Source organism: Channa argus, chromosome 19 (genome assembly GCF_033026475.1).
Source record: "Channa argus isolate prfri chromosome 19, Channa argus male v1.0, whole genome shotgun sequence".
NCBI lineage: Eukaryota > Metazoa > Chordata > Actinopteri > Anabantiformes > Channidae > Channa > Channa argus.
Window position 1 is genome coordinate 16487315 of NC_090215.1, and position 18511 is coordinate 16505825.

At 40.6% G+C, this 18511-nt stretch overlaps 2 protein-coding genes across 11 annotated transcripts in view; one reads left to right on the plus strand and one right to left on the minus strand.

Moving 5' to 3' along the window:
- The window catches only part of abi1a (abl-interactor 1a), a 40932-nt gene extending 28146 nt beyond the window's left edge, over positions 1–12786 (plus strand). For 2 of the 10 annotated variants that reach the window (XM_067485841.1, XM_067485847.1), the window contains 7 exons: positions 539–691; positions 4539–4639; positions 5543–5665; positions 7927–8238; positions 9751–9837; positions 10802–10987; positions 11081–12786. In XM_067485841.1, the coding sequence (XP_067341942.1) occupies positions 539–691; positions 4539–4639; positions 5543–5665; positions 7927–8238; positions 9751–9837; positions 10802–10987; positions 11081–11256 (1138 nt within the window). In that variant the 3' untranslated portion in view covers positions 11257–12786. The remainder of the gene's footprint in view (positions 1–538; positions 692–4538; positions 4640–5542; positions 5666–7926; positions 8239–9750; positions 9838–10801; positions 10988–11080) is intronic. The other 8 variants (XM_067485842.1, XM_067485843.1, XM_067485848.1 and 5 more) reach the window with 8 other exon arrangements.
- Positions 12787–12844: 58 nt separating this feature from the next.
- On the minus strand, positions 12845–17615 carry pdss1 (prenyl (decaprenyl) diphosphate synthase, subunit 1). Its single transcript, XM_067485852.1, has 11 exons — positions 17408–17615; positions 16531–16595; positions 16254–16386; positions 15668–15798; positions 15295–15436; positions 15073–15184; positions 14848–14957; positions 14669–14749; positions 14407–14520; positions 14111–14191; positions 12845–13646 (listed from the first exon to the last, which is right to left on the minus strand). Exons 1-11 carry the CDS (start codon positions 17561–17563, stop codon positions 13506–13508), a joined length of 1266 nt encoding a protein of 421 aa, XP_067341953.1. The 5' UTR covers positions 17564–17615; the 3' UTR covers positions 12845–13505.
- Between the last annotated feature and the right edge of the window lie 896 nt (positions 17616–18511).

Consider the following 18511-nt stretch of genomic DNA (forward strand, 5'->3'; position numbering starts at 1 on the left):
AAGTAAACAGACGGCTCTTGTAAGGAGGATTAGAGAACATGCAGTCAAAGTACATGTCGCTCATTTATGTTATTATTTAGTTTAGAGTAAAGGCAATTTTTGGGGGGTGTTGCTCTTAGTGGCTGTACTTTAGTTTACTTGAGTCATGCATATTAAAAATGGCAAAACCAATGTTAAAAAAATGTGTTCCAGGAATAAGAAAAGCCTGAGATGTTACCTGAAACTTTATGTTTGCATAGGACAGGTGTCATGTTCCGATAATGCCAGTCTGATGCACAGCAGCAGCTGGTGACACTAATCAGATATTAATTCCCAGGGGAAACTGTGATGTATTCACATCCAGTGTCTACCTCAAAGTATCCAGCTGGGTAAACTGATTTACAACGTTCTAGTTAACATCACTTCACATTTTTATATATATATATATATATATATATATATATATATATATATATATTTTTTTTTTTATAGGAATAATATTGTTCAGTTTTTTCCTTGATTTATCATCATTTGTTTTCCCATCATCTGTCTTCCGCAGGCGCAACACACCATACAAGACCCTGGAGCCAGTGAAGCCACCCACGGTTCCCAATGACTACATGACCAGCCCAGCCCGACTAGGCAGCCAGCATGGCCAGCAGCAAAGCCCTGGACGCACGGCGTCACTCAACCAGAGGCAACGCACACACAGGTACATAAGAAATAGGATGAAAACCAGATACATGTTGTTTAAATGAAGACAAAAGTATTGTGGAACTTTCTTATTTGTGTAAAAAACCACTAGTGGATCCTGCATTTTAATTGGACCACTGTATTGACATAGCAGCAGTTTCTTTTTTGTTTTGTGTCTGTTTTCGGAAGTTTTGTGCCTCTTTGTGGGAGATTTGTTAGCGTTTAGTTATTTGACATCTATTTTTGGATGTTTTCTGTTTGTGGTCATTTTGTGTCTATTTTTAGATTTTTGTGAAATGTCTTTAGACATTTTGTGTCTGTGTTTTGTCATTAAGGTGCATTCTTGTGAATAAGATATACAAACAGCGACCTCGAATGCTCTGGCCCATGGGCCCCTTGACCTTTCAGGACCCTGGGCCTGTGCCCATTAATCCATTTGTGGCTGTGTCGGTTTTATCACATCAATTTTTACACATTTTTACATTATATAGAACTTCATTAGTGAATTACTTACAATTTTATATAACCATATATTTATTTGCAGACATGTGCAAAGACACCGAGTTCAGAGAGACATAGTCATGATGTGCTCTTACTTGATTAAGCTTTTTGCAAACCTATAATAAGTTATATTCATTTATAGAATCCCCAACTTTTCCCAACAGTCAACACTGTGAAGGGAGAGCAGAAGGGAGAGGTTTGCTTTTCAACAATAGGTGCAGGAAATGAAGAGTGGACAGAAGAAGGAGACAACAAAAAAAACAAACTACAATTGAGCGAAGAACAGAATAATGAAGACTAAACTAAAACTGGTTTTAATGTGTAACTGTTTTATACAAGTTTCTAAAATATACAATTGCACAACTTTCAACGGAAAATGAGACGGGCACTAATTTACTTTCCCCTATTTTTGGTTTCATTGCTGGGGAAAACCAGCTCTCTAAAAAGGCTTCATGTCAAATATTTCTAATCTATTCACTCAATTTAGCAGCTTAGAGCACTTTCCCACTCCTTCCTCTTTTCTGGTACACTCAGGCCATTATTTGTCTGACTTGGGGCATTTCTCACCAAAACCTGAATCCCTCTCATATTAATATCTGTAAAAGCCTCTGATATAAAGTGCTGTTTCAACTGCAGCATCCCCAAACCCCCAAACATGGCTCTCAAGGATTGTTCCCCAGAAATTGCCACATGCAGAAATGCAGGAGAGACTTTCATCAAATTTGAGTTATGAGTTAGTCTAGTGACCTCATTAGTTAAAAAGCCTTCTATGCTGACTGTGATAAGTCATAAATATTACTTTTATTTTCCCTCCCTAAATTATCTTTCTTTTCCATGTATGTTTGCAAACCTGCTCATTGGTGGTGCTTTTTCTACTTTGCAATTTGATACCAAACATCTTATAATCAGTGACTGCAGTTCTTTTAGCTGTTCGGCTTCAAACTGGTGTCCCTTTAACAAACTGATGCGGTCCTCAGAGTCAGGCTGTCCCCATTGCAGCAGGATTTGATTACACGGGCTCAAAGTCAGCTGTGCTTATTCACCTCATCAGTCTCTGCCATCCTCGACTGAAGTCTAAATTCAATATAGGCATCTGTACAATGCCCGTTATTACCTAATATCATTCTGAAGGAAATATTACACTGTCATATGCAGGTATCCTTGTTTACAGGATACATGTTTATTACAGTCACCATAGTGTCCTAGTAATGAAATTTGTCCTAATACTGTCAGTGTAAGGTTGCCTGCCTGACCTATTTAAACTGAGCACTAGGCCTGTGCATCGGCCAGAATCTGGTGATTTGATACATATCCTGATACAAATATTGTGAAATATTACAATACCGTTTTCATATTTACTCTCTCATGGTATTAAAAACTCGTCATCATAGGCAAAATCTGAGTAAAATGTTTTCTTTTAATGCAGTCATATAAGAAAATGACAACAGGGACATAAAAAAAACACAAACCCACTGTCTGACAAATGTCTTAATTAATTAGAAAATTGATACTGAATCAGTTCTGAAAAACACTGTATTGATGATACAGTATCAATGAAGTAGATGAAGTACACACACAATTTTAAATAAAGTCGTTGCTGTCCATGTCCACGTCTGGTCTACCTCTCTACCTACATTTTTAGAATTGTGCCACCTGTTCAACCTCAACAACCAGCAGCCTTTTTTCAGCCGCATGTTTTTTACGTAGTTCCCATATTTCACTCAGACTCTTATTGTCCATTTTGAGCCAAATAAAAAGTAATTAGGACTGGCCTGGTGGGCAAGCGGTTTTAAGGTCACTGGTCATGAACTACAACGTCCTCCAGTTTGTGTGCGGCAAATAACCTTTGCATGTCATTCCCCATCTCTCTGTCATAGTTTACTGTCACACTAAAAAAGTAATTAAATTAAATTATTTGCCAGTGTGTGAAGCACTCAGGAAGCTGTCTCACAATACAGCATTTTAATGGCTATTCAGAAACCCTGTAGAATTGAGCAGGCTAAAGGCAATGAAATAAAAAGTTACAATAACATTTAAAACTAAAATATATTTATTAACATATCTTCATTTTTGCTAAAATATTTTTTTTTTCTCCAAGAGAAATTGTTTTTTCAGCCGTGAGCTGGAACATTTCTTAATGTAATTGTGTTACTGCTGGTTGATTTATAAACAAGACAAAAACGCGATTGTTTTTTGTTTTTTTTTTTACTTCGTGTTCTGACACAAAAAAGCTTTAACTGACACCATCATTCTTTGCAGGGTAACCCCTGCTGTGTGTGCCTCGAGAGCCCCATGCATGGATCAGAGAGGGCAGAAGGGGATGATGGGATAGGGGATAAAGAGATGTGGGGGGAGGTGGGAGCGAGCAGGGGTGGGGTTCTGCAGAAAGGAAGGAATCAAAGGAGACTGGGGGTGAGGAGGAGTTTGGGGGATGAATGGGGAAGCACTTTACAGGTGATGAGGAAATGAGAGGGTAAGAGGTAGAGAGGAGGATCCGTTGAAAACCAGGGATGAAAGAGAGAGAAGAAAGGAGAGGTGGGGCAAGAGCAGAAATGAGGATCAAGGGAAGCCAGAGAGGGAGCAGGAGGGGGGATTTAGTTGGCCGAGCTAATGATCGACGAGCCCCGGGGTCAAACACAGGGTGAAACAGCGCTGATAGGAGACACTGCAGAGCTGACATACATACAACTAAGTCCTGCACATGCTCTGAGGGTGCTGGGCAAAGCTGACAATATCCATCCAAGCCGTCCACTATATTTAGTATTTTTAAAGAAAATAAGTTCTGTAATGTAGTATGCTGACTGATCTGGGAGAAAACAAAGTTGTTTTAGATGTATCCCCCAGACCCCCGCCCACTTCTTCTATTGTTCACAGTAGAATAACAGCAGAAATTTAAATAAAATACTGTGTGTGTGTGTGTGAGATCATCACTGCAAATTTGTTTTTGAGTTTTTGAGGCAATTGGAGGATCTGAGGCAAAATATGTTTAGATGGTTTGCCTGCTACAAGCTTCCATTTTTTTTAAATCCTGAACCGTTCTCCTGTCTGTTCTCTTGCTCGGATTGATTCTGACCAAAACCTTTAGACAGAATGACTGGTGTCTTGCTCACTAGGGTGTGTCTCTCTGCAGCTCAGTCCAAACAAGCCTCCAGACAGAAACGGTTTGTCAGCGAGAAAATGATGTGTAAATATGGACAGAGTCGTGCTTCAGCAACACTTTAAAGACCACTATCAATGGAAAGCTTTCTTCACAGTCTAAATAAGGAATATGCTCAGAGGCAGTAGACTCTGTGTATCTGCTTCTTACCTGCTGTGCCCCCAATAAAATGATGTCCTCGTTCTCTCCCGTCTCCCCTCTCTTTTAGTGGAAGCAGCGGGGGTAGTGGTAGCAGGGAGAACAGCGGCAGCAGTGGAATTGGCATTCCCATCGCAGTGCCTACACCCTCCATCCCCAACTCTGGACCAGGTGAACAGCTTTAATAAGTGCATATGTTGGAGTGACGGGGCCCTTTGGTTTATAGTTGCCGCGGGCTAGTTGGCCTATTAAGGGAGGACAGGATCCTACTCTACCCGCCCCCTCTGTCTGCTAACCCAACTAAGAATTTCATTAGCTTTGGTTTTATAGTTTTGTTAGATTTTCCACGGTGCACTTCCCTTGTTGAGCCTCAGTTGGAGCTTACATGTGTAGATGCACAGGGAGTATTAAGATTTAAAACTACACACAACTATGTGTTTGCATAGACAATGTTTGCATTGATCGCCTTGAGCTTAATTCTATTTATATAGTTCCAGATTTGTGGAAAAATGGGGAAACAAGTTTTTATTTAAAGATGTATTATTCCTGTACAGTTTGCAGACAGTGAGACTATACTACACAAAGCCCGTGTTTGCCAGATAGGGATTATGCAGGCCCATTGTGTTCTAAGCACAGCTGATTTTTTTATCTTACTGTGTAAATAGGCCAAGCTGTGTAAGGCCTGCTGCTTTACAGTGGAACAGTAAGGCCCTCCTAAGACCACACACAAGCCTCACGTAGTCCAACATTACGCCACACACATGTCAGACATAGTACTGTGATTAACAAATGATTACAGCTGAGTAAGAAGTATTTTAGGTTCATGTAGCAGCTGTTTCACCTCAGCACCAGAACCAGGCCAAGCAGCATAGGACGAACCACAGTTCTCCCTGCAAGCTGGTCGCCATGGAAACATTCAATTCACACCTCCAGGAAGAGTGTGCGACGCTGCGCTGAGGCTGGGCAAAGTCAGCGCGCTTCCCAAACCCCAGCGGGTTCTTGAGTAAAGTGATTTAAGGTTATGTAACAATGTGATGGTGCAGGAGGAAAGACTAATGTGAATGCTCCTTTCAGTCCCACCCATGTTTGCTCCCCTGGGAGCGCCTCCGCCTCCGCCTCCCCCACCCCCTCCTCTTCCTCCACCTGCTCCTCCAATGGCCGGGTTCGCCCCCCCAGCGCCACCACTACCATTCATAGGTGAGACTCCTCAGCCTCTGAGGTCACCCCTGTCGTCTCCGCTGTTTCTGGGAGTGGCCTGTCAGCACATCTCCTAGTGGTGGAGATGCGCCAATCAGGAATCAGGGTGTTGTGGGTGTCTAACTGTTTGTGCACGCTGTAAGTAAAAGGGTTCTCCCCAACAAACAATGGGGCACATGAACAAGTACTTCAAACTGATGAGTAGTTACAGCTTCACAGTGTAAATGAAAACACTTTCCTTGGTTTTCCCATCTAATTTGCACCTCTTACATTTAATAATTATCTTTACCAAGGAACTGATGGGCGATGGTAACCTGATTGGCTGCCGACTGGAGTAGAAGCTGTGACCAACTCTTCTGTTGTAGTCTGTTCTGTGTATTTGTTTGCAGTGTGAACAGGCTGGAAAATGTTCTCTCACTATAAAGGTCTTTACCTTTTAATTTTTCTGGCCCTCAGTGGTGGTGGCACTTTACAGTATCTCTTAATCCTTCACAGGTCTCTCTTTTTTTTTTTTGACTAAAAAAGAAGTCTCATTTTATTAAAGCCTTGCTAAAGTGAATAAATCCTGCCACAATTTCTAAAACTGCTACATTTGACTCCACACTGTTGTGTAGCTCAAAAATATGCAAAGTTATCAGCTCTCTGCTTCCACAGGGTAGATTAACTTTTACAACCAGAAAATTTAAGAATACAAATTTGAGACTTCTTTCCAACAGTCACAGAACTTTTTTTTTTTTTTTTTGGGAAAAAATGTACTGGGACTGATGTTAATGCTGCATCAGGCATAATTCCTCTTTAATTCCTGCGTTAATCGTTACTTTGGATCTGAACCAGATCGCCGTTGCATGAAGGCGGCACGTTCGGAATTAGCTGAGTTTTAACACAAGAATTTAGTAGGTTGCTAAATAAAAATGGGTTGCACCAGCAATAGGTCTAAACTGAAAAGGGATCAAATTACGAAACATCTTTTGACAAATGAGAATAAATGGTAGTAACTTTTCCACACAGATGTAATTACCTATTCTCAACCCACACATTGACAAAGTACTAGGAGCTAAATGTAATTTGTTTACTCCCCCTAAAAAATGTTTAATATTGCTACTGTACAATTACTTCTGTATATAAAGTGGAATGTTAAATGCTCTTACAGGTGGCTGTAACACAAAGTGGTAGATTAGATCATAACTGTTCTGAGTGCATTCGAAATTATAAAAAGTTATGAATTGAGACGTTCAATACAAACCAAAAAGCCAGTTCTCTGTTCTGACACCTATAGACTCATTATGAACTTAATATTATAATGAAGTTCCAAGATATTGAAGCAAAACTTCAGTCGTGTCTAATGCAGCTTTAAATGAAATGTTGTCTGTTGTCAAGCTCTGGAAAACTGAAAGAAAATCTCTTGAGTGTGTGTTTGCACAGTGGCTGCTCATATCTGATCGGCTCCCGTAATCTTCAAACTTTTGACCCGAGATGATCACTTGAAACATGCACATTTCATCTTCTGCACATCCGTGTGCCCTTCTAGCTGATGGCTGATGACATATGAAGAAATTTGTTTGCTCCCATGTTCCTATGAATCTTTACTTCCTCTAGTTCCACCCATCCCACCATGAGAGCACAGCTTCCCCTGAGAGAGGGCATGCTATCTAGAAATATGAACAGGAAATACTTAGGCAGATAAGTCTTTTAACCCCTTCTCTACCTCTGTTTGTATCTTTTTTTTACACATACTGCTTCTGTTATATTTTTATTTGAGCATATTTAAAGGTGTTGCTGAGAGGATTTTGGTACTGTGTGGACAGAAAGGAGACGCACTTGTCTTCACTCCCATTTCCAGTGAAACCTGAAAGATCAGTCTGTTCTGTTGCTGCCCTCACTCCTCGCTGAGTATTTGCTTCCTAGTTGACTTCCTGCTTTGTTTCTAATGAAGCTTAAATTGCAACAATAAATCAGATGACCTCTTGAATTGCTGCATTGCCTTTAACCCTCATTAAATACGTCTGTGTAACAGTATTGTTAATTAACAGGTTATGTTGCTTCCACTGGATCCTCCGCTCCCTCTGATCGGTTATTGTCTTTTCCAATGGTGTGGGGCTCTAATCACTATTTAAAATCTTATCTTTTATGGCATTGATGATTCAAGTGTTGGGTGCTTTCTCCCCTCTTTCCCCTTTCTGTCTCATCTTTCTAACCCCCCCTTCCCTCTTTGGTCCTGCCTATATTTCCTCTCTTCTTTCCTTGTCTTTGGGTGTTTCTAGCGGTGGCCCCCGGACCAGGTCTGGGCCCTGCTCCAGTGTCCCAGTTTGGAACCATCTCACGGCAGATTTCCAGGCACAACGCTTCCAATTCTTCTATCTCTATGGTTTCGGCCACGGGCACCTACCGCCGGGCGCCGTCGGTCACTTCCCAGTTCTCCTTGCAGCAGCAGCAACAGCAGCTACAGCAGCAGCAACAGCTACAGCAGCAGCAGCAGCAGCAGCAGCAGCAGCAGCAGCAGCAGCAGCAGCAGCAGCAGCAGCAACAGCTGCCTCATATTAATGGAGGCACTCCTGGCTATAGCCAGAGCTCAAGTAAGGCCCTTCTGTCTCCAGTCCTATCCTGCTTTATAGATCCTAAACTGTCACTCAAGCACAATATCACATTCTTCCAATAAATGCACTGTCACAAACCAAATCAAGCTAACCTTTGTAGCCACAGACTATATTGAAGTGTGCCACTGCTGTCTGAAGGTTAGGCTTTTATCAGACAGCGACTGCAGATTAAGGATGTGCATCTGTGGGCTGTCTGTAGAATGTCTGCAGAAGGACTGATGCCTTAATCCTAATGTAAATACTGTTTGTCTGCAGTGCACATTCAACAATGAAAACAATGCAGTTTTTGGGCAGAAGTTGTACCTGTACTTGTGTTTTATCACATCTAGGTTTTATTTCCTTTAAAATTAGCTTGATCCAAAACCTACACCCGATTTGCCCGCAGCACGAAAACAGTACCAAATTGTTCAGAGGCTTTCATAGTAATGCCTGGTATTAATAATCTTTTTGTTGATTCTGCCTCCATCGCGTTCAGATCTCAGTTATGCAGGCACATTGCATCCACGAGAAGCAATTATTTAGTCTTTTTTTTTCCTAACGGGACACTAGGTAGCAGTTTAAGATAACAAGAAGCTGCTAAAAATGCTAAAAATGTGGTCCCACTCAGATTGCATTTAGACCTGGCTGAGAAGATCACAATGCAAGCCAAATCGCCTCCAGATGTGGCCCATCCCACTCAGATAACAGTGAATGTATTTAAACAATCTTAACTTAAACTTTTCCTCATACAGATATGATTAACATATTAATGCCCGATGTAAATAGGTTTTTAGTAACGCGTCACTATTAGATGATAATCAGCCCAGAGTTATATTTACCAAAGCACTGGGTTTAACATGTTGTGCCAATGTTTATTCAGTCGTCCCTAACTTGGAAAGGATCTAATGATAATGAAACATATAAAACACACAAGTATCAATTCAAAGTAATCTGCACATTTGTTCTATAGGAAGTTTGTTAGCCTTGTCTAGAAAGTGGGGGATCAACTGAGGTTGATAGATATTCAAGGCAAACAGTGCCCCCTTCTGGCCATTGTCAGCATTTCTCCTAATTTTTTCCTCTTTCTTCTTCTTTTTTTTTTTTTTTAGAGCAGCGAGTGGAAACTGAACTCTAACATAGTCTGTAGTGTATCCTCTGGTCACAGTGATCCCTGGATAAAGTGAAATTCCCCTGACAGTCTAAGATGCTGTTGAGCAAAATGTGTGTCTGACCAGCAGTGATACTGATTGATTCCTTTGCCAGTCAGTCAGTCAGTTACTTAAGCGACTAAGCATGGCAGTCTGTTACTTATCACCAGTGCCTCATTGGATGTGTTAAAGCTCACAAGTCTTGCAGCGTGTGTTTCTTTGGTCACTATCACTGTGGTTGGATTGGGATCAGGGTGCACACTTAACTATGATCTGTACATTCTCAGGGACTTATGGGCTTCCTCTTGTTTTTTTTTCTCTCTTTCTGTTGCTCTCCTCTGCCTTTTCCCTCGCTGGTTTTCAGTTTCTATCGCTCCTCCTCCTCCCCCCATGCCCCAGCTGACTCCACAGATACCTCTGACTGGCTTTGTGGCCAGGATGCAGGAGAGCAGTAAGTGAAGAGGCTAAGTCTGGACTTTTCCTCTTATTTGTAACGGCTATTCCCATTTTTAGACTACCCAGCATCCCCTGTGCTTGTCATCTTCTTCCCTCTGCCTTTTGAGATCAGTAATACCAATGTCTTGTCTATATACCATAATGATTAGTCGTTGTTGTTAATGTAAATAGTAAGCTGCTATACATGCTGTTAGGTACAGATTGATTTCTGAAAACTCTACTTAATAGTTGTTTGAGTAATAGCTGCCGTCTCTCTGCCATTTTGTTTATTCACATAACTTAGTCAAAGGTTGAAGCTTCTTATTGATATGCTAAATGTATTTATAGACGTACAGCGCTAAGCTGAGCGGGATAAGGTTTAAAAAGTGGCAAAGGTCAATGCAGAGGAGAACTGAGGAAGACGGCACTCTATCCTGCCCCCTGCTGGTTTAGAAACCAGTAACATACTCATAGTGCACATGAAGAGCCTTAGTGACTGTATTTCATGAGACAGCAATTTTCTGCTTCAGTTATGGAGATCTGCCAATGAGTAATGTCTAAATTACAGTGTTGGTAAATTAGAGTTATCTATATACTTTTTAGGACATTTTGCTACAATCCCATCCAAACCCTTTCACTTACTAAACAGCATGCGTAAGCATTCGCTGATTTATGTGTTCATAATCACTGCTTTGTGTGCCTGTGCCTGAATAGAGTTTGAGAGCCCCAAGAGGAGCACAAACTACACGATATCATCCTGTTAAGTAGGAAGCTACAACCCCTGATGCAGCCTGCTTAATGATTTAAACATTTTACAACCTTACATTCACACTCGTCTGCATGTGTACTCATTAACTCTGCATGATCCCGCTGCCGACTTCTCCATCACGGTTTCAAGTTCAACATTTCAGTCATTTTTTTTTTTTTTTTTTTTTTTTACATTTTTGATCCCACCAAAAAAAATAAACTTGTTTTAACAGTTGCAGACACGCCGACTCCGCCTCCCCCTCCACCTCCAGACGACTTGCCCATGTTTGACGATTCTCCCCCACCTCCGCCACCACCCCCAGTGGATTATGAGGAGGAGGATACCGCTGTGGTGCACTACAACGACCCCTACGCAGATGGAGACCCGCAGTGGGCCCCCAAGATCTACACAGAGAAAGGTTTGTAAAAAAAAAGAAAAGAAACCAAGCACAAAGTATTTTTCACCATCAAAGTCTCCCACTTGATTAGAATTTTGCCCAAACTCTTTTCAGTGGTGGCCATCTACGACTACGCCAAGGACAAGGATGATGAGTTGAGTTTTATGGAGGGTGCAATCATTTACGTAATCAAGAAGAATGACGACGGCTGGTTCGAGGGTGTCTGCAATGGCGTTACCGGCCTGTTCCCCGGTAACTACGTGGAACCCATCATGCACTACGCCGAGTGAAAGGACTTCGCAGTAACCATACAGTCTACTTATTCAGTCATATCATAATCCACTAAGACTGGCAGCACCAACCTTGTCTGCTGAGACACATAGACAAAACTGTACGACCCTTTTTTGATATGACAATGTTCTTTTCTTCACTGATTGCAAATATAATGAAAATAATATCTATTTAGTTTATTTTTGGTGTTAAATGGGCAAGCGGGGGACATTTATGGTATATGTACAAAAAATAAAGTTTCTAAAGAATTTCACTGCATGTCCTCACACGGGTTGATCTCAAAAGATGGGGTCACATAGCTGAAGGATGTACATCTTGCTGGATAAGGATTTGTGATTCCAAACTGAAACCCTTTGTGAGCAAGAGTATTAGGCTCGATGGAACAAATACATTGTTAATGTCGTGTATGCACCTTCGGTCGAGGTGTTTGTACCATCTGTTGTATATAATGTAAGCTGCAGCCACTTGGGTTTCTGTATTGTAAATTCAGTGAATGTCAATTATGATAGTTTTCATTAGTGGTTCCCTCCTCGACGCCAAAAGGCTCGGCCACCTGGTAAATACACACAGATGTTCTGTCCGTAATTTACAAATTTAAATGCTGCAAATGGTATTTCAAAGATAGTTTACTCCTGAAAATCCCTCCAAGCATTAAAGCATGAAAAATTCAACAGACGTAATCTTCAGTTTCTTGCCAGTATGTTTCCCTTACGTTGTAAATGTCTTCACCTCTTTTTTTTTTTCCCCCGATGTTGAAATTACTGACGCATCTAGACTCTGGAGTGCTTTCCTGAAGAGTCTCACCTCTTTAAATGGGATTTTCATTATAATTAAAAAAAACAATCATTAATCTTACATGACGTTTAGTTGTTCATGCCTCTACATCTATTTGAAGAAAGTAAGATTCCATTTTTTAACTCATTACCAAGAATCACTGTTTTTCATTTGCTACTAATCCCCCCCTAAAAAAATCTGTTCAATCCATTGGTAACTGGTAGTAAGGGACTGTTTCTGATAGGCCACATGTGGTGCACGTTGATATTTATACTGGAATTGTCATGCCTACCACTGCCATGTGACAATTCACATATCCTTTTGTAGAAGACAAACAACTTTAATACCTCCTCAGTCTTCTCAAAGCAACAATAACCTGCTCTGGGTTGAAGGAGCATGTTGAATGCTCTGAAGATGAAATTCTCTGGATGGCACCAGTGTACATATTCAGATCAAATCAGCCAACCTGCATTAGACTTCACTCAGGTTCTGGGAATCATCACGGTAACATTTCTGTTGGCTCCTTAACATCTACTGTAACATGATCCATTTTTAGAATTTGAACTGCAAGGCTACACTGCAGTGACCATTTATAGATCCTGCAGCTAACTTTCTTTAGTATTAACGGCAAAAAAAAAAAGTGTTCCAGCTCAAGTTCATGGGTAGAAATATTGAAATCTCATGCCCCTCGTTTGTACATATGTTGAATGAAAAATTTATGTACAGTCTTTTATAATAAACAATTCTACGTACAACATGCATTTGTGGTCACTTGGAGCCAAAAATAAATAAATAAATAAAAAGAGCAAAGGCTTTGTGTTAAGTAAAAAAAAAAAAAAACTTGTTTATTGAGCACATTGTAGTTGTAGATATTAAGGCCTTGATTGTTAGACGGCACCTTACATTATGGGAGCAACCTCAGCATAACAACAACTGTTTGGCCTTTGAGTTTGTGGACGGACCTAAGAAGACATCGACACAGATCCCCACGCACACCAAGGATGATGGAATTGAACCTCATCCAGAATTACAGATTGTGCAACAACTCCCCGGCTCAGGGCCAGCGTGTAACAAACCGTTTACTCACAGTGGGCTAATATGAGGCATGGGAGGCAGTTACAGTACTGTATGCAAAGGAAGTTCAGGCTGGAGTTTTCAGTGCAATCACTTGGATTATAATTATTTTCAATTCATCTGTGACTCATGGTAGGGCATTAAAAAAAGTGATTTGCACTGAAAACCAAGTGTATCCATATGCCAAAAGGCTTATTTTCATTGTTATCCATATTGTAAGAGAGTTGGAAAAGGCAGAAAACACACAAGTTGAGATGAACCCCCTCCATCCTAATTATGACAAACCATTTTGTTGCCATATTGCTACCATCTTTGTCCTGATCCCGGTCGTTGCAGACACACTGGGGTGGGGTGTCTTTCCACAGGTAGCTGCCTGAAGTGAAGCCCAGCACAAGGAGGCCTACTTGTTCCTGGTAAGAACCATCTCAGTGAGCCTGATGAGGGCGTCTCTCTCTGGGGACGGTCTGAGCATGCTGATCTGTCTTATTGCTTCTTGGCAATAGTGCCGCGCCAGGTAGCTGGTCTGTTGCACACCGTCGCTCTGAGGCACAAGAAAGATGGATAATGGGTCTAATAGATTTTATATGGTCCGAATGTATCCAGGGATGTTGTCGGTCTTTCACAGGCACGTCGCACACAGTGCTGCTACTACTAATAAGCCCATTTTTATCTTAATCTGGGCTGCGCAAGATATTTGAAATGTTGATGTTTTATGAAGTTACTTTACAATGCATTATGTTTCAATATACATTTACACTAAAAAACACTTTCCTCTATACTTCTATATATTTAGGAATTATAACTCGCTTCTTTTGTTATGTAAAAGTTTCATTGAAACAAAATACTAAAGATAAAAATATGAGCAGGCAGGAATGAGAGAATGCTAATTTTATAAGGAGGTACATACATACATACATATAAGAAACTTTTTAACAGATTGTAAGGCTCTACCAAAAATAATATAACCACTTGCAAACTTAAATTATTGGTCAGCATTGCTCATACCTGAAGGACGTACTGCCAGGCTCGATCTACATCTCCATCAGAGCTGAAACGTCTCATGATCATTGCATGGAGCTCAGGGAACTGGATTTTTAAAATAATAAAAAACAAAATGGGTTAAACTTTCAGTAGGAGTTGTAAGAAAGAGTGACCATGATCTGAGTTTACAAACTTTACATCTCTACCTTCGATGTAAAGTTTGCATGGAAACTATACACCACTGTATGCAAATTTAGAATGTCGATTCTTTCTTTCCTTCTCTTTTGTAGCTAAGACAATTGCAGTTAAACAGGTCTCACCTGTTGACAAGCAAAGAGAACTGGTCCAGTGGCCAATCCAAGTTTGAGATCTGCAGCTGCGGGCTTCCCCAACTGATTGCCTCCTGATGTGAAGTCCAAGACATCATCCACTAGCTACATGACAGAGAAGAGTAAACTTCATATTATAAGATTCATATGGATCAAAATTGACGCACATACACACACATCAAATGTTAAGTGACACCATAAATAACATGTAGTTGATAAAAAGGTCCCAGCTGCTGAAACAATCAGAACGTACCTGGAATGCGATCCCGACATTTTTCCCATACTGATACGCTATTTCATGAACTTCAGGATCAGAATTTACTAGGATGGACACCTAAAAAAACAACAACAACAACAAAACAAACAAAAGCATAAAAACTGAGTCTTATCCACCAACTTTGTGATATGAATGTGCACATGGAACGTACATACTGCTTTACAACTGTTGGCAATAAGACTTGCTGTCTTTTTGAAGGTTTTCTCGAGGTAGTGTTTGAATCTCTCGTTCTCATTCTCTTTGGAACCCAGCTGCATGAATTCCCCTGAAACAAAATCCATATTAATAAGTATTTATTAGTTCATTCTTCCTACCATAGCAGCTTATAATGTAAACAGACAGAGCCAACTGGCATGAATAATTTTACTGCTGTACTGTACCTCGCACTAAGTCCTCTATCACCTGGGACAACAGTTTTACCACTGTGTTGCTGCCAATACGTGCCAAAGCCATGGAGGCAGCTGAGAGGATGAAATCTCCTGCCAAGATGGCCTGGAGGAAAAATTAAACATTGCCCACATAACTATAATATGGAGTGATAGTGGCATGATAGCGCAAACATAATGATAGAATGAAAAGATTTCTTGGATCATTTCTGTTACCTTTCTTTCTCCCCACACTTCGTTGATGGTTCTCTTTCCCCTCCGCTTATCTGAGCCATCTATAACGTCATCGTGGACCAGGCTGGCAGTGTGAATCATTTCGGAGATCATAGCGATGGCCCTTTGTCCTGGGAGCAACTCTCTGCAAAGAAATTACACAATTCTGGATTATGCCTCATCATTTAAGTAATCAAATCAGTAATCAGTAAGTAATCATTTACAAGACACACAGAGTGTGGTGCCAGCTTCTCTGGCCAGTGCATTGTAGTTCACCAGTAAGTTAGGTGTGCTGGTAAAAAGAAAGGAAATATGCATTTTATATTAGAATATATATATTTTAAAATTCTGTAATATTACACAAATGCCTTTTTACCCAGCTTTGTTGCTGTGGATGTTGAGGGCCCGAGCCATAAGCACAACTATCATTGGTCGGATAGCTTTTCCCTTGCCATCAAAGTAGTAGTCACAAATAAATTTCAGCTCTTTTTTGGATACAAAAAGCTCCTGTGAAGCAAAGGAAGAATATTTACGCATTTTATATTGATCACAATCCACTACTGCAACTTTTGTTCATTCCTAACCACCGACAACAACATCATCCTCGAAGGGCCTCGCAAGTGAAAGGCTAAATCGAAGCACCTTTGTGACAAGAAAGATCCTCAAAACACTGATAATTCTCTGATTCTGTATAAACAGCCATTTGGCCAATATCAATTTTTATGTAATATATTTTTAAAATCAATTTGCCAGTAAAAGTAATAGAAATAATAGAACAAAGTAGTTAATACCCCTACAATCTTCTCTAAAATAAGCTTGCTGTGCTTTTCATTTTGGATTCAACTAAATATTTTACATTTGTATGATAAAAGCCAAACCAAACAGTGTATAACTGCATTTCTCCCCCTTAAATAGGGTGAATAACCGATTACAGTTAAAGTTTAATACATTTGAAAAGGTACCTTTTTGATGTCATCATATAAACTCGTTAGGTCTTTCTGGGCTAATGTGAAGGGGTCTTTGCGCTTTGCATCACTGTGCGCCCTTCTGCAAGAGCTAAGCTGAAGTGTGGGACACGGCAACTGTGACTTGTGTCTGGAAAGAGAGATGCACAGCCATTAAAGTAAATGTTGACTGACGGTGTCTATTAAGCAATGCATCAACAAACACACAAGATAAAACAGTCTGACCTTAGCACAAACAAAGCTGTTGGTTTAGACGGATCATATCGCAACTCACCTGATGACAGGCGAGGTAAACAGCGGTTTCTGGTTTGTCTGTGTTGGTAGTGGCGATTGCTGCCTCTGAAAGATCAATGGGGCATGATGCCAGAGAATCAGTGAATATTCTTCTGTAACTTTTTCCCCTTTAATAAAAAAACATGCATAATTTAACTTTGTGAAGCTGTGTGCTCTGGTATGTCCATTATTTTCTACTAACATAGTGGGGATTTGTATTCTGCAGTTAAAAACCACACATCGTACTAAATAAACGTTTTATCCAACTTCCTATTTTTTCCCCCACCCACCCACCCATTTTGTTTTAAATTGTCCAGTTTTAAATGAGCAAAGTAAACCCTTCGCCCATGAGTGTTGATCCAGCACGAGCAGGTCATTTATTTCAGCCACTTTGGAGAAAAACCTCAACATCCCAGTGTTGAAAAGAAACGAGAAACTTTTCAGAATCTTTTTTTTAATTTTTACACAAAACGTGTTTAGTTCTCTTTTGTGAGTTGAACGAATGAATAAATAATTGTTCATAGAAACTCTTAATGAATAGGAACCTGACCAGCCTGTTCTTTGCACGGCAGCTACGTAAAGGTGAGAGTAAACTTCCCCAGGTTGTCAGGACCAAGAATTGACCTTAATGCATAAGGAGGAATCTGAACAAGCAACAGCCACTTAAACAAGTCCCCCTTCACTTATGACACTCACAAAAAGCAGCTCTCGCAAAAGATAAACGGTTGTAACACTGTCGGGAATCGCCACGAACTCTGTGCTGATAAGATCGTTGTCTTAATGAGACCGCTTTCCACTGGGACCGGCTGACATCTTCGCGGTATGTGTGACCTTCCTGGGTTCGACAACACGCTCTACCCGGCGGCCCGTAAACTCACCTCCTCCCCAGGGCTGGAGCCCCCGAGCGCGCGTCCCAGCGATGCCGCGTTGAAAAGCACAGACCTCCCGTGGAAATGCGGCACCGATTCAAATAAGTTCGTACTCAAACAGGCTGCACTCCAGTGGCGGAATTGCAGCCACCATGGACCCGCCATGTTCTGCAGCAGCAGGCATCGGACATGATCGGGGTGGAGTTATGAGCGGAACCGGAAATCCGTAGAACGGCGTCTGTTGATGACGAGCCTTAACGTTAGGAGGTTTAGAGATTAAAATAAGTTTAAAGATTAATTTATGAAAGAAAACTTTCTCGTTAGAATGACACGCTGTTCTCGTTAAGTTAAGACGAGAACGTTTTCTCGTGATAAAGAGATATTTTTTTCCTCGTTATAACGAGATACAGAATTTAAAAAAAAAAAGCAACTCATGGTTGCAGCAATATGTTGCCAAAATAAAAAAAATTCCCTTTACAGGATGAAAAACAACTTGTTTTCATGTTGTGACGCTTTTGCAGGTCGTTGGCCGCGATCTTTGTATAGACTGTGTACAGATTCCCAACCATGCTGTTATATAGTGAGCAGCTCGTTTGGAACAGTCTAGCTGCGTCTGCACAAGGTTTTCTGTTTCTTAGAATTAGTGGTAAAATAACATTTGAAGGAATCAATAAGTGTGTAGCCTTATACAGCACTAGCTATCTTACATTAAATATCTATGGCAGTTACTGACATTATGGGACCAGATTTAAAAAAAAACATATGGCCATCAAATAAAATATGATTTGTAATAAATGGTTTAATCAATCAATCACCTGTTCGACCCATCTAATAAAGCAGAAATCAAACTAATTAAATATTTCACAGTTAACCTATTTTATTTCCTGATGAGTGTTTAATAACTGTTACTTTAATAAAAGCTCCTAAATGTTAAATTGGTAGCAGCATCGGGCTTTACCCATGTCTATGTTCACACAGCCCAACGACAAAAAAAAAACATCCCCACACATTGTCACAGAGAGGTGAAGCAAGAAAGTGTCAAACCCCATTCAGGACTTGGACCAGTTTAGAGTACATAAATATATGTACTCAGTGACACCAGCAAGGCCGTAG